This window comes from Trichosurus vulpecula, chromosome 7 (assembly GCF_011100635.1).
Source record: "Trichosurus vulpecula isolate mTriVul1 chromosome 7, mTriVul1.pri, whole genome shotgun sequence".
In the NCBI taxonomy this organism is placed as follows: domain Eukaryota; kingdom Metazoa; phylum Chordata; class Mammalia; order Diprotodontia; family Phalangeridae; genus Trichosurus; species Trichosurus vulpecula.
In genome coordinates, this window is record NC_050579.1 from 78,395,564 (window position 1) to 78,421,910 (window position 26,347).

Below are 26,347 nucleotides of genomic sequence, written 5' to 3' on the forward strand. Positions count from 1 at the left end.
ACTGGGTCCCAGATCCTGGCAAACAAAAATTCCATAATCTGGTGCCAATCTACTTTCCAGACTTATCTTCCACTACTCCCATAGCCAAACCCTCACTCCAGCCAGACTTGTCTGTCCTTTGTCCCTGAAAGTGCCTTTTGTATTCTCCCCTGCAATGTTCTTTCTTATGTCTTTCTCCCAGCCTACATCCCTTCACTCTAATTCTTCCCAATGCTTAAGGCCTGTCTCTTTAGGGAAACCTTTCCTAGTCTTTTCAGTCTACAATTAGTCCTCCCTCCTCTGAACTTCAATAGAACTTGTATTTGCATCATTCGTTAAGCATCTGTCTATATCACCCTGTTAGTTATCTTTTTATAGGCAGATAACTGCTGAATTACAGCCACAGGCACTGTTCTCGTCTACCCAGTTAATAGACACTAAAAAGTAGAACTTCTAGGAGCTTACAATCTAGTCAGAAAGGATATCGACTTCCACACCACCTATTTACTCCTCAACTTACTGAATTCAAAAATCACTAATCTTGCAGCTAAATCCAATTACTTTTTTCCCCCTTTCCTTTTCTTCTTTTGCCTCTCTGCAATATCTGACATCACCAACTACCTCCTTAATATCCTTTCCTCAACCAGAATCCATGACTTACACACTCATGTTTATGTTTCTCCTCTTCACTTTCTGACCTCATCATCTTCCCACCCCTTAACTATGGATGTCTCTCAAGGTTCTGCCTGTGACCCATTTCTTTAATTATTTTTAAATTCTGAATTAAATCATCAACAAACAGTTTAGTATACAAAAACACATTGGTTAATTTGGGAGAGTCAGAGTACATCTTTCCCCCCATTGCCACTTCCAGACTCTTCCCTCTGTCACCATCAGTGAGATTCACACTATCCAAATTTGTCAGCAAATCCAAATTGTGGTGGCTGTTATCCACCAACCCCAGGAAATTTGTCTTCTTTCTTCAGTGAATTCAGTGCCTGGTTCATTCTTCCTCTCTACCCCAACTCTTGTCTTCTTATTAGTGGACTTCATATATAGATGTTCCCTTAAATAGTCTTAACTCATTATCTTTCCCCCTAAATGCTCCCTCTCCCCCTTCCCTATTACTATAGAAGGCCACACTGTCCTCCCTCAGGCTGACAACCTAGACATCATTCTCAGCTTCTCACTCTCTCTCACCTTCTCTCCTCTGCTCCTGCCACCACCCTGATGCAGGCCCTCATCACCACTTGCCTAGACTATTATAACTGCCTGCTGGTGGATCTGCCTGCCTCAAGTCTCCCCCCACTCCAATCCATCCTCCATTTAGACACTACAGTGATTTTCCTAAAGCATAGATCTAATCATCTTCCTGCTCAATAAACTCCATTGGCTTCCTCCAGGATCAAACACAAAATGCTTGGTTTGGTTTTCAGAGCCCTTCATAACCCAGCCTCCTCTTGCCTATCCAGTCTTCTTACACCTTGTTCTCCAAAACGTCCTCTTCAATTTGTGCTACTGGCCTCCTGATTGTTCCACAAACAAGACCCTCCATCTCTCAGCTCTGGGCATTTTCTCTGGCCGTCCCCCATGCCTGGAATGCTCTCCCTTCTCAGCTCTGACTACTGACCTCTCTGTCTTCCTTTAAGTCCCAACTAAAATCCCACCTTCTACAAGAAGCCTCTCCCAGGCCCTTTTAATTCCAGTGCCTTCTCTCTGTTATTCCCTATTTATCCTGTATATAGCTTGCTTTGTATATGTTTGTTTACATGTTGTCTCCCCCATTAGATTCTTAGCGCCTTGAGGGCAGGGACTGTTTTTTTGCCCCTTTTTGTATCTTCACCACTTAGCACAGTGCCTGTCTGATAATAAGCACTTAATAAATGTTTATTGATTGATTGGAAAAATAGAGTAGATGCCTACCAATTAGACCATTTGTTGTTATTATTCAGAGTGCATTTGGGGTTTTCTGGGCAAAGATACTGAAGTGGTTAGCCATTTCCTTCTCCCACTCATTTTACAGCTGAGGAGCTAAGGTAAATAGGGTTAAGTGGCTTGCCCGAGGACACACAGCTAGTAAGTGTCTAAGGCCAGATGTGAACTTCTTGACTCCAGGCCCAGCACTCTATCTGCTGTGCCACCTAGTTGCCCATAAAATAAATTGTGGTAGATAAATATAAAGGAACATTACTCTGCTATAAGAAATGATGAATATGATAAATACAAAGAGGCATGGAAAAACTTAATGTGAACTAATACAAAGTGAAGTAAGCAGAGCCGAGAAAACAATATACATAATGCCTTCAACAATGTAAGTGGAAAGAGCTACAGTTAAAAATGAATATTGTAAAAGTGATAAAGAATATGCTTTGGACACAAGGTGAGATATGAGAAGACACTCTCCCCTCAAACCTTTTTCTCTTTTCTTGGAGAAGAGGAAAACAAAATTATCTGGTCTTTTTTTTTTTAATCAGAAATACTTGAGAGTCCTCTATTCCATTAAGGGAAGGGAGCAAACATGTATTAAACACCTACTGTGTGTAGGCACTGTGCTAAGTACTTTACAAATATCTCATTTGATCTTTACCAAAACCCAGAAGTAGGTACTGTTGTTATCCTCATTTCACAGTTGGGGAAACTGAGGCAGGCAGCACCTAAGCAACTGGTCCAGAGTCACACAACTACCAAGTATCTAAGGCTAGATTTGAACCCTAGGCCCAGTGCTCTAACCACTGTCCCACCTAGCTACCTCTCTGAACTCCAGTGATTCCCTATTATTTCCCAGATCAAATATAAACACTTCCTTAAAGCCCTTCACAACCTGGCCTCTTTCTACTTTTCTAGTCTTCTTGTGCTTTACTCTCTTTTCGTATACTCCATGTTCCTGCTGCACTGGTTGACTTTCTGTTCCTTGCATAGAAACCCTCCTTCTCCTTAGTCCATTGCTTTTCACTGGTTGCCCCCATACCTGGAATACTCTTCCTCTTGCCCTCTGCATCCTGGCTTTCAAGGCTCAGCTCAGATCCCACCTTCTGCAAGGACAGGTAATGTCCAAAGACCAGGGAAAGAGAAATAAAGAGAATGCTCACCAGTCAGAACCCAGGCTAATAGAGATTGAAGTCTGAGCTCCAGGAGGAGGTGGAGGCTATAGTTGCAGGGGGCATGGCATGCAGGTGATACCAGAGTGGTGGCATGTGACAAAATGACATTATGGTAGTACCTGTAACAGACACAAAATCTGTTTCATGCTCTATGTGATCAAACACATATTATTCCTTTTAACTACTTCAGCCAGTTATCAATTAATACATAGTACCTAATATCATTCCTTTCCTTCCAAAAAATCAAATTACCTTATCTACATAGCAGTCCTATAAAACAAATATACTTTCATTTCCTTAAGAGAATTATAAAAGCATTTTCAGTTAAGCACAACTGAAAATGCTTATTCTTCAGCTGGGTAAGACAGCCAAATAAGTTTATTGTTGCACCAATCCATGGCCTTCTGTAAAAAATAATAGAATTTAAAAGAGCATTAAAATCCTTCAATTTTTCAGGAGATAGCTAAGTCCTGCAGGTTTAAACAAAAGCATAAATAGAATTAACTAGGTAGTCTTCTTCAATCTTCATTTGTTGAAAAGGAAATTTTGGATTAAGGCTAGACAGTTCCAGTGATCATTTCAAAATTTCCCTTTAAAAAATTGTATTTTTACCAACAAAGTACAGGTTTCATTGTTTTAAGAAGTATCCCAATTTGTAAAATTAGTCCTGCAACCAGACAAGAGTGTATGACCTGATTTAAAGTAAGTCATAAAAATAAGCAAAAACTTGCAGCTTGGGTTACTTGATATGAAAGTGCTGAGTCTTAGTTGATACTATAGTGTCATTGGCCCTAGTGAGTAAAAAGAATGGAATGTAAAAGTTAGACTGACCAGTGAATTTCTCTAGTATTTGACTGTTCTGACGTAAAAGGCCTAAACTTACCAAATATTTGGCTTGATACTGTCTGAGCTTTTAACGTTTTCTCTCTTCTTTTTTCTTTAGGTATTGTGTAATGGACCGGGAACATGTATTCCTATCTGTGCATCTGCCCTTCTTCTTGGGATACTAGGAATAAAGAAAGTGATTATTGTCTACGTTGAAAGCCTCTGCAGAGTGGAAACCTTATCCTTTTCCGGAAAGATCCTTTACCACTTTTCAGATTACTTCTTTGTTCAGTGGCCAGCCCTTAAGGGAAAATATCCCAAATCTGTGTATCTTGGGCGAATAGTTTGACAGAGGCCAAATGGCGTTTTCAGATTTCTGCAGTCAACTATGGTATTTTTTATAATAGGTAAGAAAAGAATTATCAATACAGACTTTCTAAAACGTCAAGAAAATTACTAGCCTTTGTAAGGCAAGGATATGATTAGTAAACTGAGGAGCCTGTTTTGCAAAGTGGATTTCAGTTAAACAAGGAAATAAATTTGAAAACAACATCATGAAATATTTATGGAATTGTTCACAAGGTCTTCTTTCTGGATTTGAGTGCCTATCATTAACCCTAGATCATCTCCTGATTTTCTCATTATTTTAGGAATATGATTTGTCTACAACTAAATATAGAATTTGTATGATTTGTAACATTTCCTGTAGTGCAACTTTCTGTACTTGTCTACATTGTGAAAAACGAGTTCTTCTTGTATCAGAACAGACCTTATTTCCTGTATGTAAGCAGTGAAGTCCCCAGGGAATCTTTTGAGCATAAAGGAAACAGTTATATTAAGTTGGCTTGATGACAGTTTGCATTCTGCAATCTTCCAGAATCCTAAAGCCTATACCAATATCTTTTTTCCTCGCTTACATCATGAAAACCTCACATCTTTAGAATGTTTATTTGTGAATGTAAATGCACAGGTGCCAAAACTGATATCTCGAATCAAAGAAAACTTGACTTTGCATTGCAAAGATCCAGTTCTCAAACATACATTAGAAAAGTACCAATTTACATTACAAAGCTTGTGCTGTCTCTCTGGCGTTCTAAGAAATGGAGGGAGCCACACACATGTGAAAGGCTTCAAATGAGCATTAACAAGGCCAAAAATTGAAAATTATTTCTCTCTCACAGAATCTGAGTTTCTACCTTCTTCCTACCTGCTGCCTTATTTAACTGTTCTGTTTCATAGTTGCACTATATGCCCATCTAGGAGAGAAATGGGTAGATTTTTCATTGAAAGGTATTCTTAACCATGACCATTTAAAAATTAATCTGAGAGAGATGAGAACATCCTGGGCTGCTTTCACTCTTCTTATTCTTTTGGCAAAATATTATCCTAGGCACAAAGCATAAACCCATTTGTCATTGGGACATATGTAGATACATTTTTTTAGCTGGAGAAGGAGGTCTAGTGAGAGAGGCCTTAGAGAATGCAGTGCCTGTGAAGTAGCGGATCATGGGATGACTTTGAAAATTTAAAGTTTCAAGCGCTAGCCTTGTTTCTACTGGCCGCAGAGGCCTGGAATATCAGACAGGTGATTACTGTAATTATAGGGGAGACTAAGACCATGTTGGCCTCTATTTTTTTTAGAGAGAAAATCATTACTTGAAGGACAGAAGGAATTTCTGTGCTTCAGTTATGATTAGCCAGGGACCCCACAGGTACCCTTGCTTCATAATGCTCTGTTAGACCAATAATTACAATGGTTAGCTAGTGCAAAAACAGATGCAGAAAAGATTCCATAGATTTTTTTTTGAAATATATATTCCAGATGTTTTACAAGCCTTAACTTGGACAGTAGCTAGCTTGTAGCGGATTCTCAGAAGATGATTTGGGGTGACAGTCTTACCCAGGTTATATAGGCCTCTGTGCATGCATTTTCCTTGGAAAAGCTGGGCTAAGGCTGGTGCTGTCAAGGCTGCATGCCCCTGCAGGATGTTTGGTAAACAAGAGCAGTGCCGCAGTCTGTGTTATTGTTGTGGCTAATTCTCTTTCTCAGGATCAGAACAGAAGAGATGATCCTTTTAGATTACAGTAAGGACAGAGTTGTTCCTACTGTGCATTTGAAAAATACATTTGCATAGAATACAGCAGTAAGAAGGGCATCCTTCACTTTTCCTCTCCACCTGAGCTTTAGGAAATCAATAGCATGTCTGTACTTTTAAATTCCTGTTAAGGGACTCTGGAATGCAGTTTCTTCTCCACTCTGTGAGACTGTTCATAAAAAATTAACTACATTGGTCTGCAAATCCTGCCCTTCAAAACCACATATCCTGCCTACACCTATTTCCTTGGAAGATTGTTATCTTTGGTTCGGCTGACCTAGAAGGTCTGTGCCTCCCTCCAGGTTAGAGGGTCCAGCTGTTTCAAGTGAGACAACCAAGAGTCATAACAGGAATTCTTAGTAGAGTCGTGGATATAATAGTGAAGCAGTCTATAATAAGGATCTTGTACAATTTAATCATAATAGCAAAAGGTACCAGTTAAGGAGATGATACAAGCATCCTTTTTTTTTTTAAATCATCTAAAATGCATTGCTTTTCAGACTGCTAAGGATGCTCTTCAGAGCTGAGATACTCTGTCTCTTTCTGACCATTTTATTTGCACCTGCTACAAATGTGGAAATGACACCCATATCTCCTTAGTTGTTGCTCGCCTTCCCTGCCCGATCCATTCCTGACTAAGCAACTTCTCCCAAACAGGCTGACTCAGATTAAACCTGGAATGGTTCTGTTTCCTCCATCTTTCCTCTGCAGCGGCCTCCCAAGCCCAGCTTCCACTGTTTCTCCAGTTTCCTAATCGCAAAACTTTGGAACCATTTTTTGTTCTTCCCTGCCCTCTATTCTGTACATTTGCCTGTCATCAAATACTTCCTTTTCTTCAAAACATCACCTGAATCTGGCTCTGCTATTCGTTATTGCTTAAAATCTCCTTTGACATCCCTCCCTTTCATGACCTATATTGTTTCTGCTCCTTCTCTTCCATTCCAGCTACCACCACCCTAGTCCAAGTCTTTACCTTAGGCCTGAATCGCTGGAGCAGATTCGTGCCTAATATTCCTCCCAAATTCAGAAGGGCCTTCATTCTCACCAGCCTGAATCGCATGCTACTACCAGACTAGTCTTCTTGCTACACCCCTTCCATCGTGTCGCCCTTCTGTTCAAACACTAACAGTGGCTTCCTGTTGCCTACAGCATCTGGTATAGTCTCCCCTGTCCACATGGCAGAGCCTTCCATAGTCTGGCCTGACTTGACCTAGCTAACTGTATTTCTTTCTACTTACCAATATGAATACTCTGATTACTCAGGCTGGTTTCCTTTTTATCAGACAAACATACCATGCTCATTCCCTGTTCCATGCCCTTGTTCATGCTTTTCCTCATACCAGTAATGCCCTCTCCCTTCTCTTCTGCCTTTCTGTATCTTACCTATCATCCAAAGGCTCATTTAAGCCTTTACTCATCCATGAAGGCTGCCTGCAGGTCCTTTGATCTAACCTTTCTTTGAACTACTATGATACTTATAGTCCCTTTCACATAATTCTGCAGTTAATGGTATCCTGGCATATTCACACACACATGCGTGCCCGTCTTGTTTCCCAGCTGGATTAGGAGTGCCTTGAGTGTGGGCAGTCTTGTCTTAGATTTCTTGTCTAGTCCTGTGCACACTGCTGGCACTAAGTATGCGAGTGATTCCTACAGCCATCGCTTTATAGGACCATTGATCTAGAGCAGAAGGCTGTCAAGTTTGTGTCTGCAGCCTTGGTGCCTGGCACAATGCCTGGCACATAGGAAGAACTTAACATGGGCTGGATTGAGTCATTGATTTTACTCATAATAATATTCACATATATCATCTCTATTTTACAGAAGAGGAAACTGAGGTAAGGAGAGATGCAGTAACTTGACCGTGGTCACACAGATAGTCAGTGTCAGAGGCAGAATTCAAAACCCAGTGTCTCCTGACTCCGAATCCTATGATCCTTCCATTACCCCACACTGCCTCTTCATTCCCAGAGGTAAGGCACTATCCTTTTAATTATGCACGACATCTAGGAGGATAGCATATGCAGAAAAGTACTTGAGAATGTTCTTTGATGGCTATGTAGCCCCCAGACAGACATTGCAGAGATTACAAAAGTACTGGACCCAGGAAGCATCTAGATGAATCTCAAGTGAGTGAGCAAAGAGAGATAGGTGAGTTGGGAGGTCAGGAGGAAAAAAATAAAGCAAGAATATCACCCAGGTACCTTTTTATTTTTTAAGAGAGTCTATTAAGTGAGCCTCACAACTACTAAAAATTGCCTAATGAATGTTGTTGGACAAGTGCTTTCCTGCTTTTATGCTCCAGCAGGACTGAGCAGAAAGAGCCAGTTTTGTAGTAGTTTGGTGCCTTGCCCCATTTCTAGAATTCAGTACCCTGCCTGGCTCCATCATGTGGCAAAGGGGAGATGTTTCCAGTCTCCCAAGGCCGGGGAAAGAAGATGAACTTCGGCTTCATGGCATGGGGAAAAAAGTGTTTCTCTTTACTGTTCTGCCGGCATGTAGCAGTAAAACAGAAAACCTGTAGAGTCTTTTCAATCATTTAACCATACACAGATGAAGAAGCAAATGATTTGACTTGATTCCTAATCTCTTTTCCTTTCCTGTATAACTGAGTAATTTTTTCACTCTAATAAAACTCGGCCTTTGAACAAAAATCATGTGACACATATGATGATTTGCAGCAAGAATGTAGAAGAGGAGAGTTAGTCACTGAGCATCAAACCCTAATTATAAGTTAAGCTATTCAAGTGAAAATAAAAACAATATTTCTGGCAGGAAAAGTGGAAGAAATGGAGGAATTTTATGAAATAATTGTACTTCGAAGCTTAGAGTTATCTCTTGCCTCCCTATTGATGAGCTGGAACAGTAGAATTCTGAAGTCAGAGGCAACCTGGGTTCAAATCCAGCTTCTGGTACTGATTTCTTGGTGACCTTGAACAAGTGACCCTACCTCCTGGTGCCTTTGTTTCATCCGCTGTAAAGGGAGGAGGGGTGGATTAGATGGATTTTGTAGTCCCCTACAACTCTTAACTCCATGACCCTATGGGAGCCGTTATTATTTCAGATTTGATGATTTGGGAGGACAGAGAATGAAGTCTTCATTTGAATTCTTGTGGAGTTTGCACATGCTAGCTTAAAATAAAAATATTATTTGTAAAGTCATTGATTGATCCAACTCCCAGCGCAGGGCCTATAACACAGTAGGACCTTAATCAGGGCTTATTAAATCGAATAACACCTCAACCCAGGCTGAAGCCCCAGGACAGATGTGTTCCTCACCATCATCCTACCTGGAATGAATCTAATGTGGGGAGCAAACAGCCATGAATGGGGAAAGAGACAGAGATTGACAGTGTTCATTGTAAACCTTTCAGTTCATGACTGAAACAATTCCCCCCCCCCGAAAAATGGTTTTTTGATTGGGGGTGAGGGGGAGGAGAGTGGGAACTCTTCAAAGAAAAGGGAAGAAAAACAGGACTTTTATGGAAATACCATATACTGAATTGGCAGAGATTCAGGAGGGACTAAAAAAGTATCCAAAACCGTTCCCTTATTCAGCTCCAGTCTGGCAGCCAAAGCTTAGAAGCTCAGTTTTCAAGCTGTTTCTGACCCTTAAACCTCACTGCATGTCTAGAAGGATCTCCAATTCCACTGGTTCTCCTAGCTAGCATGAGCCTTGTGGCGAAAGTAGCAGAACAGCTTGCTTATCCCCCTAAAGGGAGAATATAAAATATCTTTTATCAAAATCATATACAAAGACCAAGTTATGAGCAGATTGCTATGAAAATAATAAAAACATAAAGGGAAAAGACAAAAATGAGAATGAGAAGAGAAATAATTCGCCTCTGTTTCACATATTCGGCAGTATTTCAAATTTGAACCAAAATATCCTCATAACATAAAATGTTTGCTCCAGTACCTCCTGGTGCTGCCCTATTAGGATGAAATGTCACCTTATTCTCTGACCCTCTTAAGAATGTGTTTCTCATTGTTCTGTAAATATTTGCAGTGTTCCAGCAGCAACTTGAAAAAACCTATCCAGGTGGCTTAAGTACTATGACTGCATAATTCAAGGTCACACACTCCCTGCTTCTTGTTAAAAGACTGCTAGATCACTAATCAAGTAGGGAGAGAACATGTAGTTCAATTGAAATGAGCTACTGGCCCAGTATGCTGGTGTTAAAAAAAGGTGACCGCATATGGTGTAATGAAAAGAACACTAGACTGAGATCAGGAGACTTGGGTGTTATTCTTGGCTCCTCCACCTCCATAGTGCCAGGAGTTTGAGCAAATCTTAATCCCTAGGCCTTAGTTTCCTTTTCTATAAATTGAGAGAATAAGATTAGACCCTTTAGATCCCTTCTAGCACTGACAATCGCCTTCAAATATTGGAAGGGATGTGTTTCTTTCAGACTCAGAGAGCAGTGGGTAGAAATCACAAAGAGATAAATCTGGGCTTGATGCAAGAAGTTATCTTCCTAACAACTAGAGCCCTCCTAGAGTAGAATGTGTCACTTCAGGATAGAGTAGGTTCCCTCTTATTAGGGGTCTTCAGGCAAAGGTTGGATGATTATTTGTTGGGTATCATGTAGTAGGGATTCTTTGGAGAATGTAGGTTGGACCACATGAGTGCTCATGGCTCTTAATGCTGAAATTCTGGGATTGTGGATTTCAACTCAGAGGACCAGGATTCAGGTCCTACATCTTGCAAATTGCTACTGACCCAGTGGGGCAGCTAGATGGCACAGTGGATAGAACACCAGGCCTGGAGTCAGCAAGACTCCTCTTCACAAGTTCAAATCTAGCCTGAGACACTTACTAGCTGTGTGACCCTGGGCAAGTCACTAAACTCTGTTTGCCTCAGTTTTCTCTCCTATAAAATGAGCTGGAGACAGAAATGGCAAACCACTACAGTATCTTTGCCAAGAAAAACCCATCACACGACTGAGAAACAACTCAACAACACCAGCTCTGTGACCTTGGACATGTCCAAAACATTTCTAAGTCTCCACGTTCTCATCTCTAAAAAGGGGATTTTTCTTGTGCTACTACCTACCTCACAAAGTTGTCACGAGGATCAAAGTACCTATAAACTACAAAGTATTATATAAATGGAAGGTAATATTGTTATTCTGTACACTCAGATGCATCATTTAAATCTATAAAGTCTACAAATGCCCATAAAATATAGTTGATACACAGAGCACAGAGCACACACTGTCTGCAGTCAGTAAATTATGGTTTTGTTTTGGTTTTCCATTTAGCATACTGTTTGTGCCAACTGAAAATGCGAGCAGATAGTGATGGAAGCAAAGCTCATCCAGAAAAATTAGTATGGAAAGCCGATTCAAAAGAGGAGAATTGGAGATTAGACTGTGACAAAGTTAATCCTAGGATTTCACTTTTGGACCTGAACTTCCAACCTTTATTTCCTAATGTGAGCAATGAATATCAGGAAGGGACATTAACTAGATCTTACCCTGTTTAGCAAGTGTTCAGCCAATCAAATCAGTGGCTCTTTGTTTATTTCCCTTATATTCTGAAGCCAGGAAATTCCTTCTGATATGTTGAGTTGTTTTTTTTTCCTCCCAAGGGCATCCCAAGGCACAAAAGAAAAAGCTGCATGATGCATTTTACAGAAGTCGTTGAATGAAACATCAGGCATAATTATAGGTGGTTTGCACTGTACTTTTCATATAAAAGCCATGTAAAGCCATAAAAACAATCTTATAATACTTTAGGAAACAGAAGGTATATGCATTATACCAAGTGGCCTGTTTAATTACATTTTATAGCTCAATTTAAAAATTAACCCTTTTTAAATATTTTAGTGGGTAGGGCGTGGGAAGAAGATGTGAAGAGATCAGTCACTATTGTAGCAACATTTAAGGAATGCCAAAGGTGACCACCGTATGCTACCTGTGACCAGTGGTAGCATCAAAGGACTTAGAAGGCAGGGCCATTGCTAAATGATTTGCTGTCCTGTGAGAAGTGTCACGTGACCCATTGGATGGCAATGTGTCTAAGGAGGATGGGAGAAGCTCCCAAGAAATCAGGGAAAAATGGGATTAGGAATCTGGAAACTTGAGTCGTAGGCCCAACTGTTCTGCTAACTAGTTCTGTTACCCTGGCCAGGATACTTGAACATGGTTCGGTGACAAGAATGCAAGACTCGGAGTCCAAAGAATCTACCATTTGTTTCTTGTTTACAACCTCAGGCAAGTCACTCAGCCGCTCACAGTCTTGGTTTCCTCATCTCTAAATGAGGGGGTTGAACTAAATGACCTCCAAGGGCCCTTGAAAATCAAAATCGATGATCCTGGGATTATAATCTTTCTGGACCTGTGTTAGACTCAGTGAAATTAATGCCATAACCAAGGAGCAGGGAGGGAAATCCCACATATATATTGATACACACCCCTCCATGGGGATAGTATTATTGGGAAAATTAGTAGTGTGGTATTCGAACTTATTTCCAGTCCTCTGGGTGCTGCTTTCCCTTCGCTACATGGATGTTGCATGCTGTAGCATGATTTATACCAGAATGAAAAGGGAGGAAGGAAGAGGAAAGAAAGGGAAAAATTCAGCTAAATAATCCACACATTAAAAAAATATAAATTATATGCAGCGTTCCACATTATATGCAACTCCCCCTCCCCAGCCTCTGCAAAGGAGTTGGGGGAGGTGTCTTCTCATTTCTCTTTTTTGGGTCCAAGCTTACTCTTTATAATTTCACAACATTGATTTTCAATTATTTTGTTGTGGTTCTTTCCACTTGCATTACTGTACTCAATGTGTATGTTGTTTTTCTGGCTCCGCTTACTTCACTCTCCATTAGTTCATGAAATATATATATATATATATATATATATATATATATATATATATGCACAAATAGTACAAAGTAATTTGAGAAGAATGGTGCTAAGATCTGGGGGAATTAGGAAAGGCTTCATGAAGGAGATGGCGCCTGAGCATCGTGTAGACTAGGCTTTAGATTAATGGATTAGTCCAGATGATGGCTTGCTTCAGACTGCATAGTAGAGAAATAGTAGAGTCAATTTTTTCATCATATATCCAAAGACAACACAAGATATATGTGACCAGGTTGATCAGGGAAGTCCCTTATCAATTTCATGAGATCCCTGATCCACTTAAGAGAGTACAGGATGTGGGCTTTTGTTTGGTGGTATTTGAGGGGCACTGACACCTTGTTGAGAGGCCAGAGAGAACTTGTCTCTCATGTCCCTCCCTCTTCCTCTATCTTCCTCCTCCCTTTTCTCTTCCCCTTCTTTTCTTTCCTTTTCTGTCTTCCTTTCTCCCTTTTCCTTTTTTTATAAACACAGACTTGAACACAAAAGAGCAGACCTTTGGGGAAGGAGGACCTGTACCTGTATATAGTTTCCTCTCAGGAGCAACTGATAACCACCTGGGGACATAGCAAAGACAGACTAGAAGAAGAATCTGCACATTCCAGCGCTTGACTGCCATTCCTGGCAAAGCGATAAAGTTTTGTATTAAGAGGGTTAATTAGTGAATATCTAGAATTTCCAAGATCCAGCCTCCGACACTTAGAGCTATAGGCAAATCACCCAACCTCTCCTGTTCTCATCCTCCACATCTACAAAGTGAGAATAGCAAGAACTATAGGACCCACCCTACAGGCTTACTCTGAGGCTCACGTGAGACACGGTGAAACTCGAAGTGCTACGTAAATATCAGCCATTGTTGTTCTTGGTTTGGGCCAGGCCTGTGACCTCATCAGTGTAAGCGCTCCCAACGTGACAGTCCCCAACACTAAAACTGCTTGAAATGTTTACCCAGATCTCACCCCAGTGATAGGAATTGATAATGGCTGGAGGAAAATCCACAGGATGAGATCTAGAGGAAGATAGTTGACGTGCTGGAGGTTACTGGCCATAGAGCACTGTGGTATCACGTCATGCCTAATGTTTTTAGTCACTTCAGACTTCTCCAGTCCAATCCAAGAAACAGTTACTGAATATCTACTACGGGCGAGGTGCTGAGCTAAATATTGGAGATACTAAGACAAAATGAAAAACGCTCCCAGCCTTCAAAGAGGTTACGTTCTCCTGTAGGATACAATAGTTAAACAGATAAATGTACCCACGATTGTTTGAGGAGGGGGGAGCCCCACCAACAGGGGACCTCAGAAAAGACTTCCTGTATGAGGTAGCAGGTACCGGAGCAGGCATTTTCAATGTGTCAGGCACTGTGCTAAGCCCTAAAAATACAAATACAAGCAGAAAGAAAGACATACCTTGACCCCATGGAGTTTGCATTCTAATGGAAAGAGATAACATACCAAGGGAAGGAAAAGGACCCACATGTACAAAAATATTTATAGCAGCTCTTTCTGTGGTGGCCAAAAACTGGAAATTGAAGGGATAACCATCCATTGGGGAATGGCTGGACAAATTCTAGTATGTAAATGTGATGGAATGCTATTGTGTGATAAGAAATGATGAGCAGGCAGACTTCAGAAAAACATGGAAAAACATATATGAACTGATGCTGAGAGAAGTGAGCAGAACCAGGAGAACATTGTACACAGTAGTAGCCACATTGTGTGATGACTGGCTTTAATAGACTTAGTTCTTCTCAGCAATGCAAGGACCTAAAGTAAGTCCAAAAGACTCATGATAGAAAATGCCATCCACATCCAGAGAAAGAAATGTGGAGTCTGAATGCAGATCGAAGCATACTATTTACTCTCTTTTTTTGTTTTGTTTTTTCTTTCTCATGGTTCCTCCCATTCATTCTAATTCTTCTATACAATATGGCAAATGTGAAGATACATTTAATAAGAATGTATATGTAAAGCCTATATCAGATTGCATGCCATCTTGGGGAGGTGAGAGGGGAGGGAGGCGGAGAAAATTTAAAACTTATGTAAGTGAATGTCGAAAACTAAAAATATATAATTAATTTATTTTAAAAAGCTATATAAAACCATATATTAAAAAAACATATAAAAGGAAGCTGAAGGGATTGGGGTGGGGATAGAAAGGAAGAAGAAGAAGGTATTTGAGAAGAGACATGGTAGAAAAAGTCTAGAGTCAGGACTGGAATCTGGAGAGGAATGAAGACTTGAAGGGCCTGGGTGTTCTCCTTAAAATGAAGGCTATGAGAGGAATCAGCTGGTCAAAAGAAGGAGATGCTGGGGCAGCCCGAACACCCAAAGTGAGGCGGCCTCTATGGCATGAGAGAAATCAGATCACTCTGAAGCTCTGGAAGCCTACAGAGGGATTGCCATCCTGGTGGCCTGATCTGCTTTGAGCACATCACCCATTCTTGGTGCTGTGCTGCTTGGCCACCACCAGCTCCTGCCCAGTTTGCTTCTCTAGGAACTCCTGCTTCTTGCAGTTGAGTCTTGAATGAAACTAAGGATTCCAAAAGGTGGAGGTGAGAAAGCATTCCATGTATGAATGGCAGCTTGTGTAAAGACAAGCTCCAGGAGATGGAATCCAAAATTTGGGGAACAAAATTACAGGATTGTGGGGTTAGAACTAGAAGGGACACCAAGTCCAACCCTCTTATTTTACAGATGAGGAAACCAAGACCCAGAGAGATTAAGAGACTTGCCCAAGGTCACACAGCTAGTAAGTAGCTGAGGCAAGATTTGAACCTGGGTCTTCCTGACTCCATGTCTGGTGCTTTATCTGTCTTTAACTACAGGCCAGTTTGACTAGAAAGTAGAGTAAACAGGAGTAATGTTCAGGAAGCCTGGAAAGATAAGCTGGACTCAGATTCCAAGGGGCTTTAAATTTCAAGTTTAGGAATTTGGATTTTATTCTACAGGCAGTCATTGCAGTTTCTGAGCAGGAGAATGATAGGCACATATGTGCTTGAAGACGATTATTATGGCAGCTTTGAGGACAATGGATTGTAGAGGGTAGACTGGAAGCAAGTAAGCAGGCTGCTGTAATAACTCATAATGAAGGCCTGAACTAGGGTGGTGGCCACTCAAGTAAAGAGGAAGAGGAGATCTCACTAGCAGACCCTCCTCCTCCTCGAGAAGGGACATAACTTAAAACATGTCAGTGCACATGTGAGCATGTCTGGTAAAAGAAAAAAAATTGTTCTGCATGGCTTAAGACGGAGACAAAGAGCAAACACAGAAGAAAAGCAAAAGGAAGTCAATACTGAATTGAGATTGTTATATCTTCTGGCAAAACACATATAATAAAAATTCAGATGTCTTTAAAAATGGAAAATGTTCCATTTGCAAAGGTGATTAGGGCAGTAACTCGCCTGCCTCACAGCATGATTTAAGGCCTGGGGCTTAGTAAGTTCCCCTTCCTCCCTGGCCCCCTTCTTGAATCTCCCGTCTCTCTCACTTATTTTAGTTCCCTCCTCTCATCTTCTTTATGTGCAGGATTAATATTCTTGGAAAGCCTCACCACTACTCCTACTGTCTGTTACAAGTTTTTTTAAACAAGAGTATTTCTCAAAAGTGCCTTTTTCTTAGCATTTGATGAGTCCCAGTAGAGGCATCTCTGATGGGTCAATGCAGGTTCTCTGTTTCTTTGCCCCAAAGCCATTTGGGTAAGTGGCGGTGCATCTTTGTAGTACTTCCTGTCCCAGGCAATATTCTTTGGCTGGACATGCTGATGATTACTAGATTTTAAGAGCTTCCTTTTAAGGGTAATTTTTTCATGATAGTTAGCTAAATTCTGATTTAGTATGACAAGGTTTTCACTCATTTTTCTTTTTTCTGGCTGCTGTTATCAAATCTAAAGGATAGATGTCCAAGGAGTATGAGGAGTGTGTGTGACACACACACACACACACACACACACACACACACACACACACACACACACACACAGACACACACACACACACACACACACACACACACACACACACACACACACACACCCCGTCCCCCCACTGCATGAATTCCAACTTTGAGAGCACAGTTAATGTATAAGCTTAAGTGGAAGACATTCTCTGGTAGTGAAGAGGTGACCATGGAAGGTGGTGGGGCTGGTGACATGGTTCAATATATATTTGTGTTCCTAAATCTATTGATGCTGAGCTTTCTAAGCTTGTTGCTATTAGCTAGGTATGATATCAAGGGCCTATTTATTTATTTTCTAATCTTATATCCACAATCAGTGTTTTAATGGTGGAGGAACAACCAGATTTCCTTCCCTTCTATGCTTATCTCTTTCCTTTTTCCTACATTTATCCAAGAGATGGCAACTCTAAAAGGAAAAAAACCAAGACAAAAGATGACTTCTAAGATGCTACGAATTTCCCAAAGGGGAGCTAAAATAGCACTTTTAGTAAAAATTTCTCTTGGGATGATTTCTTCCCATATTCTCTTGGTTATTGTCTATTGTTGCTTAGTATAAGCTCTTCAGTATAAATTAGCATATAGTGCTTAGCATATGCTCTTCAGTATAAATTTTCTTATGGATGGTGGAACAGTAAAGTCTACATTCTATTTTAGCTAATGGAATTCAGAGGAGCACATGAAACAATTTATATTCTGTTATGAATTAAGCAGTGGTGATGACATATGCTTAGTGGTCAAAGCTGACATGCAAAATAAGTCAAATTTAATCATTTGAAAATCATATTTGGGCATAAAACAAACCATTTTGGGGGTAGAAATGAAAGACTGGACTACAGAAAGAACAATTTGCCAGAACACAAATAGCCAAATTATGCTTGTAGTCAGCAAAAGAACAGGAATTTCCACACTAATGTTTAGTTTACTAAGGTTCTATCATTCTTCTTTTGTGATTCCTATTGCAATAAAAAAAAAAGGGAGAGGGGAGTTTATAACTCAGCTGAAAAAACACAGCCATATAGGTTAAAACCTGGCATCACAGAAATCTAACTGATTTTTTATTAACCTCATCAGGAACCTCTTCATAACTTAGAAGTGAGCCAAACAACCAGGTGGTTTTTTCATGCATTTTGGTGCTAAGTATCCAACTGTGACTGCCCCGCTCAAAGCCGAATGGTCTTTCCTTAGCATCCTTATGTTGTAGGTGTCTACAACTCTGGTTCTTACAAACCCATCATTTACTAAATAGCTACCCTATGCAAGGAACTGTGAAGGATACAAAAATAAATGACACAATCCTTGCCTGTAAGAAGCTCACGGTCTATTGGAGGAGATAAGACACACTCAGAATTAACTGTGATCAGTATCTAAATACTTAGAGCTTTAAAAGTGCATGGGAGAAGGTCTAGAATGTTAAAGGGAGGGACTGCTATCAGGAAGGGAGATCAGGCAAGGCTTTATCAAGAAAGTGGCACCTCGCTTCAGCCAGGAATGAGGGAAAGGCTTTCCACAGGTAAAGCTAGCAACCAAGAAACATTCTGGGCCAAAGTATGCAAGGAGGAAAAGGTGGTATAAGTTTGAGGACAAGAGAAAAGTCCAGTTTGGCTATACTGTAGATTAGTAAAGGGAAGTAGCGTGGTATAAAACAGGTAAAGTAAATTAGATCCAGATTGTGGAGCCTGAATGCCTGGCTATCAGTCAGCCAAAAACCTTTTGTTAAGCACTTACTATGTGCAAGAGACACAGAGAAAAATTAATGGTCTCTGCCCTTGAGGAGTTTATATTCTATTGGAGGAGACAACATGTACACACACAGAGCACACCACACACACACACACATATATACACACATATAAACATACACACATACATATACATATAGTGTATGTGTATGTATACACAAATGTGTGTATATATCTAGATCTGTTTTGTTGTTCAGCCATTTCAGTCACGTCTGACTCTTTGTGACTCCATTTGGGGTTTTCTTGGCAGAAATACTAGAGTGGTTTGCCATTTCCTTCTCCATCTTATCTTACAGATGAGGAAACTGAGGCAAACAGGGTTAAGTGACTTGCCCAGGGTCACACAGCTAGTAAGCGTCTAAGGCTAGATTTGTACTCAGGTCTTCCTGATTCTAGGCCTGGTACTCTATCTACCAGGCCTCCTAGGGGTCTGTGTGTCTGTGTGTCTGCGTCTGTGTGAAGATGATTTACAGGTAGAAAGCACTAGCGACTGAAAGGATCAGAAAAGGCCTCACCTTGAGATAAGGTTTGAAGGAAACAAGCTATTCTAAGAAGGGAGGTAAAGAAGTGAATGCGTTCCAGAAACAGAGGGCAGCCAATGCAATAGGACCTTGCGTGTTGTTTATGAGGAATAGGAAGAAGGCCACTTTGACATGACAGTACTATATAATAAGGCTATAGAGAAAGATTGGGGCCAGGTTGTAAAGGGCTTTAAAAACCAAACAGAGCAGTTTATATTTGATTCCAAAGGTAATAGGGAAAGGAACTCAGAGAACAGAATGAGATAAATATTTTTTGGACTTGGTCAAATGTGGGAATTTGTTTTGCTTGACTATGCGTATTTGTTACAAGGGTTTTGTTTTTCTTTCTTCCCCCCGCCCTCACCCCCCAACCCCCACCATGGGAAGAGCAGGTGAGAAAGAGAAAACAGATTTTTTGTTAATTGAAAAATAAAACAAAATATAAAACAACAACAAAGGCAGTAGGGAAACCAGCGGAGTTTATTAAGAAGGGGAATGACATAGTCAGATCCATACTTCAAGAAAATTACTTTGATACCTGTGTGCAGAATAGATTAGACTAGAGAAAGAGGCTTGAGTCAAGGGAAATTAATTTGGAAGTGATTGTGCTAATCTAGGCAAATGGTGCTGAGGACTTGAACAAAGATGGAGGCTGGGTTCGTAGAGAGAAGGGAATGGATGTAAGAGATCTTGTGGAACAAAAAACTATAAGATTTGGGAAAATGCCAGGGTTATGAACCTAAATGACTAGATGGATGATGGCTACTTAACAGAAATAAAGTTCAGAAAAAGGGTAAGTTAGGATAGAAAACTCGTGGGTTCTGTTTGAAACAAGCTTGAGATACCCATGGGATATCCATTTTGAAATGTCTAATAGGCCACTTAAATGCACAACTAGAGCTCAGGAGAGACTCTAGGGCTGAATATATAGATCTGGGAGTCATCTACACAGAGATGATAATTAAACCCACGGGAAATGCGGATGAGGCCACTGAGAGGAGAGAAGAGGACCCAAGACAGCCCTATGAAACACCCACTATTAGGGGACTGGGAACATAACAGGTTGAGAAGAAGCCAATCAGGCAGGTAAAAGAACTACAGGAGGGGAATGTTACAAAAACTCAGAGAGGAAGGATTGTCCAGGAGGAGAGGGCGGTTAGTCCTATCATATGGAGTAATATTGAGAAAAGGCCATCAGATTGTGCAGTTTAGAAAGGGCATTTTCAGTTGAATGATGAAGTTAGAAGCCAGACTGTGAAAATACCTAATATGGGGCCTTGCAAAGATATCATGGATCAGTGACAATAGATAATGTAAGAATTATCCCCACTTGACAAGTGAGGAAGCAAGTTCAGAAATGTTAAGTACTTGCCCAAAGTCAAACAGCCAGTAACTGATGGAGCTGGGATTTGAACTCAGTGCTTCTAATTTAGTGTTCTTTTCACAATCTCATAGCTTTAATTTAACAAATCATCCAACTTTTACTGAAGCCCTTACCAGGTAATATATGTATGTACAAGGCATTGAGCCTCAGGTGCCTAAGGTAATGGTGAATCGTAGGAAGTTTTTGATCAGTTGAGCAACATGTTTAGAGCTGTGCATTAGGAAGATTAATGTGGTGGCAGCTCCTAAATTGGGAGTGAATAGGCAAGAGACTAGAGGCTGCATGAAACTAGAAAGCTATTGTAATAATCCAAATAGGAGATAGTAAGAGTGGTTACATTGTAAAAGGATAAAAGAGGAACGGGAGGGAAAAGTGAAGTCAGTGAAGGAGATTGAGAAATAGGAGGAGATGGTGCTCATTGTATTAGAGAGCAAAAGAAAAAGAGCCAGAAGGGCAGAGTGAACTGACACTGCTGTAAGCTACTAGCCACAAACTAAACCAGACCCGATCATGATGGGGAAATCCCAAAAGTCACAGTGAGTCCTTTGAACAGCCCAGCTCAACAAAGGGAGACAGATAAGGAGGTTCACCAACAATGGGAACCCATGGGATCTGTAGGACACCTTGCAGCAGAGCACTGCAGCACCCAGGAAGAGGCTGGGCACCAGGGCAAGAGCAAGGCCCAGACCTATAGCGGGACACCACAAAGGGGACAGGTACAAACTGGCAGTTCTATCACCCATTGCCCAGCTCCAGGGCAGAGTGAGAAGTGGACCTATACAAGGCAGTGGCATTCCTGAGCAGGGAAGCCCTTCTGAGAAGCACTCCAAAACAAAAGAAAACAAAAGGTCCCACTTCACCTGCCTCATTCAAACAAAGTTAAGACTCATTAAAGGCACTTGATTGCCTTAGCATTCCAAAAGAGAAAACAGTAAAAAAAAAAAAAAAGTCCCACCCTTCTTACCATTACAACCTTTCCTCCAGAAGTAGGACAGAGCCCAGCCCTAACATCAAGTCCAAAATCAGGAAGTAGGTTGGAAGAATGGGCAAACAAAAAAAAACCACCAAGATATGCTATTATGGTGACAAAGATGCTCAAGATACAAACAAAGAGTTTAGAGTCATTTAGAGAATGACAAAGCAAAGCCTCAGAGAAAAAAACACAGCTTAGAAACAAACTTAACTAAAATTCCTGGAAGAGATGAAGCAAGAGTTTTAAAAACATTATTTTTTTTAATAAACGAAATGAGAGTGCTTAAAGGAACACTAGGAAAAGAAATGAGAGCTATAGAAGAAAGAATTGGAAAAGAAAGTAACAGCTTGGCTGTTCAAAAGTTCAAAACTTTGCTGAAGCAACAAACTCCCTGAAAATTAGAATGGATCAGATAGAAGCCAATGACCTGATAAGACAACAAGAAATATTAAAACAAAGTCCAAAGACTGAAAAAATGGAAGAAAGTGTAAGATATCTCATAGAAAATAAAACTGACCTGGAAAACAAATTGAGGAGCAAAAATTTAAGAATCATTGGATTATCTGAACACCATAACCAAAAAATAAAAAGCACCTCAACATATTTTAGGAAATCTTAAAACTGCCCAAATATCTTAGAACCAGAAGGCAAAATGGAAATAGAGTCTGCTGAAAACTTCCAGGAACATCATAGCCAAAATCTGGAGCTTCTAGGTCCAAGAAAAAAATACTGTAAGCTGCCAGAAAGAAATGATTCAAAAACTGAGGAGCCATAGTTAGGATCCCACATGATTTAGCAGCAACTACCGTAAAGGAATGGAGAACTTGGAATGTGATATTCTAGAGACAGAGGACATGGACTTACAGCCAAAGATAACTTACTCAACAAAACTGAGTATAAAACTACAGGGGGGAAATTGGACCTTTGGTGAAATAGAGGACCTCCGAGTATTCCTGATAAAAAGAGCAGAGCTGCAGAAAAACTCTTAAGTTCAGAAACAAGTGAAGCGAAACATAAAAGGTAAAACATGAATGAACACTGATTAAAAAAAAACTAAACAAAGATAAACTACTTACATTCTAATATGGGGAAATGATACATGTGTCTCCACTGAACTCTTTCGTCATCAGGGTTCATAAAGGGAGTCCAGTTACACAGGCCTGTGAGTAGATCTGTTTTATCTTCATGATCTAAAGAAAAGAATAGAGAAGGGAAAGGAAAAGAAGGTTAAGGAAAATTATCTCAAGTAATCAGGGTGCACAAGCAGGCATCTAAACAAACAAAAAAGGTCAGGGGGGAAGGCTGACACTTGAACCTCACTCTCATGTGAACTAGTTAAAAGAAGGAAAAATATACACACACACAGAGCTGGGTACAGAAATCCATTTCATTCAACAGGGAAATAGGAGGAAAAGGGGAGAAGGGAAAGGGAGAACTAGAGAGAGAGTAGATTAAAGGAGGGATTAGACCTAAGCAAAACAAATTCTTAGGATGGGCAAAAACATTTATAGCTAATTTTGAGGTGGCAAAGAATGGGAATCTGAGGAGGGAGAGCCCATAATTTGGGGAAGGAATGAATAAGTTATGGAATATTTAATGTGATGGAATACTGGTATGCGGAATTCTTATTGGCAGAATGACCAATCAGGATTCTTGAAGACTGATGACGAAACATATTATTCACCTCCTGATAGAGAAGCAAAGGACTCAGAAAAACACAGAATGAGACATTTTGGGGAGGGGCATGTCCGATGTGGAAATTTGTTTTGATTTACTTTATATGTTTGCAATGACTTTTGTTTTTCTTCTTTTCTCAATTAGGATGGAAGGATGTTGGATTGGGAGGATGAGAAGGCAGATCTTGGCTAATTAAAACAAATAAAATATAAAAAAAGAAAATGAAAATTGACTCACATTCAAGAAATTATCTCCCTTTTATTTCTTTCTTTAGGGTCCCCTCTGAGGAATACTGGAGAGTAAAAATGCCTGCAAGATTTCTGGGCTATTTCTGGGAAGACAATGGAATGAGAGAGTTTGCAAAGAAGCCACATTCCTAATGATCTACACCAAAAATAGCAACAGAAATGCTGAAAATAAAATTACCAGAAATTTTTATAAGAAAATTAAAGCTTACCAAAAGACAATGATCAAACTTAAGAAAAACCGATAGGTTTTTTTTTTAATTACAGAGTAAGAGAAACAAAAGGAGGAAATAATCAGAAGCTCAACAACAGTATCAAAAGTTGCATGAGGAACAAGGTAAGAAATAGTGATGGACTCAAGTGGATAAAAGAATAAAAGGGAAAATTCACATATCCCTTCCCCCACCAGCAAAAAAAAAAAAATCACAAGGAATTAAATAAATAGCCTAATGGCAGCAAAGAAACCTCCGGAGGAATTAAAGCAAGAATTGAATAGAACTAAGGAATCTCTAGACGGGATCATGGAAAAACTTCTCAAGATGGATAATGAAGAGAATTTAGGAAAATTCAGTGGGCATGGCCAAAAAACAGAATTAATGCAGTGGAGCAAAGAACATAGCCGAAGTGGAAAAACAAGGTCAGAAAATAACCCAACTGGAAAAATATTTGGAAGCCATGCAGGTGGAAGTTTCAGATTTGGAAGACGGCTCTAGGAGAGAAAAACCTCAAGATTTAGGGATGGAGGGGTGCCAGAAAACATTGAGGATGTTTCTACCCCCCAATTAACCCCTTTTTTACACAGCCACACAGATGATTCATATAAACAAGAGGGCTTTCATCATGAGCATGAGTAACCATGGACAAGTCAGAGAAGCTTAATTTCCTGATCTGTAAAATGGGTGGGGGGAAGAATGGGATGGGACAGAAAGTAGGATAGCCAGAGAACTTACCTTTCGGGGTTGTGAAGATCAAATGTGATGAAGCCATTATTAAATGTCAAAATTTCCTAAGTTAATTTAATATGAAATACTTGAATGAAATAAAATGTATTCATTCTACTGATCCTTTTTTCTCTTCTGTCTCCTTTTTAAAATTCTTCAGTGACCCTCTTTTCTTATTAAAAATTTTTGTGACCTCCCAGCGCTTCCCCCAGGTCTAGCCATGTCACTTCTACTGAATCAACTCCAATGGCTCCCAATTAACTAGGATCAAGTACAAATTCCTCAGTTTAGCTTTTAAAGCCCTATACAACCTGACCCTAACCCTCCCTTCCAGCCTTATTCCATTTTATTTCCTTTCTTGAACACTAAACTCAAGCCAAACTTGGCTTTACTGCCCTTCATACGTCACACTCCATCTCTCACCTTGGTTCCTTTTCAGTGACTGTTCCCCAAGCCCAAAAAAGGACTTCCCTGCTTTTGACTCTTAGAATTCTTTGTTTCCTTCAAGGCTAAGCTTTCCTGATACCCTCAGCTGCCAGTGCCTGATCTGCTTTCCCCACCAATTACATTGTATTCATTTTGTACATGCCTACATATGTACAAATTGTCTCCCCCAGCTAGATTGTAAGCTCCTTGAGGGCAAGTCTCACTTTTGTCTTTTATCTGTGCCTGGCATTGAGAAGACATTTAATAAATACTTGCTCAGAGATTGACTGGCAAAGGAACTCCATAAATAATCGCAAGTATTTTTAATATGTAAATTGTTCTGAATATGTGGTTTTAATTTAAGTTCTTTATATCTTGTCTGTATTTGTTGAGATAGTTATTAAGTTTGTAATAAATTTTTTTAAGTAAATGGAATGGCCATAGAGCAATGTTTTTAAAGATTACAGAGGGATCCTTTTAATTTTTCATGATTTGCATATCAAAATCACAATCCCTTTGGGCGTACTTTTCTCAAATCAAAAGTTGCCCTTCTTAAATTTTCTGTATGCCTTAGTTAACTGCAGTGGAACACCACACACACAGACACTTTTCCCAACCATATGTGATTCCCTGATGCATCAAAAGCAACTTCAAAGGGCACTTCATATAGATTCGAGGTTATGCTCCTGCTTACTGCCTACTAGTTCCTCAGAATCCACTGTGTTAACATGTCCTTATGAATGTCTCCAGTTACCTGCATTAAGGTCCATCTGCAGTATTTCAAGACAGCCTCGGCTGCCCAGGGTTCCTTGAACTTCTGGGCACTTTGACATAGTCTAACAAGCACTGAAATAGAAGAAACTGAAAGCAAACAAAATTCAGTCAACAAATACTTGGATTTTTTTTTCTTTTGCCATTTTTTAATATAGCAAGGGATATTGTGTGTGTGTGTGTGTGTGTGTGTGTGTGTGTGTGTGTGTGTGTGTCTCACAGGGAGAAAAGGATAGATATCTCTAACATCTCCTGCCCCAACCCTTCTCCAAGGGAGATCTTGATTCCTGCCAGGAGAGGAAGAAAGTGGTTGGGTAGACCAGACTAGAATTGTATCAGTCTGCTCCCTTAGATCTTATTAGTCTAAGAGACATAATTTTTAGGTGCAAACTAAACTCTTTATCTCTTTCGTGATGGGGAAAAGGAGACCCCCAAGCTGTATAACTAAGGCTTGACCCCTTTCCCACCAGATGCCAGTTCCATAATGAACACACACATACAGCAAATAGCAAAGAAACCCATTTATCCAAGCCAATAGCAAACAGAATCAGAGAAAGTGTACATAGGAGAATATAGAACAAACAATACAGATTGAAGGAATTCTCCCCTTGGAAGCCAAGTAACTCAACTCAACTGAGAGAGAGAGAAAGACACCCAGATCTCACCCAAGGGGAAAATTCCTCAAAGTCTCTAGTGTAGCAATCTGTGAATGGAGACATGATAGAGACTTACAGCTCCTCTCTCATATCCACTTTCCAGTCTCTCTCTCTTCAGCAAGCAACCTTAAGAGAGGTTAGCATTGCAAAACTCTTTTAAGGTGGAAGCCAGAAAAGCTCAGATC

The 26,347-nt window shown here is 40.2% G+C and overlaps 1 protein-coding gene across 3 annotated transcripts in view; it reads left to right on the forward strand.

Moving 5' to 3' along the window:
- Positions 1-23,650, forward strand: part of ALG14 (ALG14 UDP-N-acetylglucosaminyltransferase subunit) — a 105,387-nt gene extending 81,737 nt beyond the window's left edge. For 2 of the 3 annotated variants that reach the window (XM_036769257.1, XM_036769258.1), the window contains one exon: positions 4,024-4,602. In XM_036769257.1, coding sequence (XP_036625152.1) covers positions 4,024-4,254 — 231 coding nt within the window. In that variant the 3' untranslated portion in view covers positions 4,255-4,602. Of the gene's footprint in view, positions 1-4,023; positions 4,603-23,397 lie in introns of those variants that run through there. The other variant, XR_005010948.1, reaches the window with a different exon arrangement.
- Positions 23,651-26,347: the final 2,697 nt, after the last annotated feature.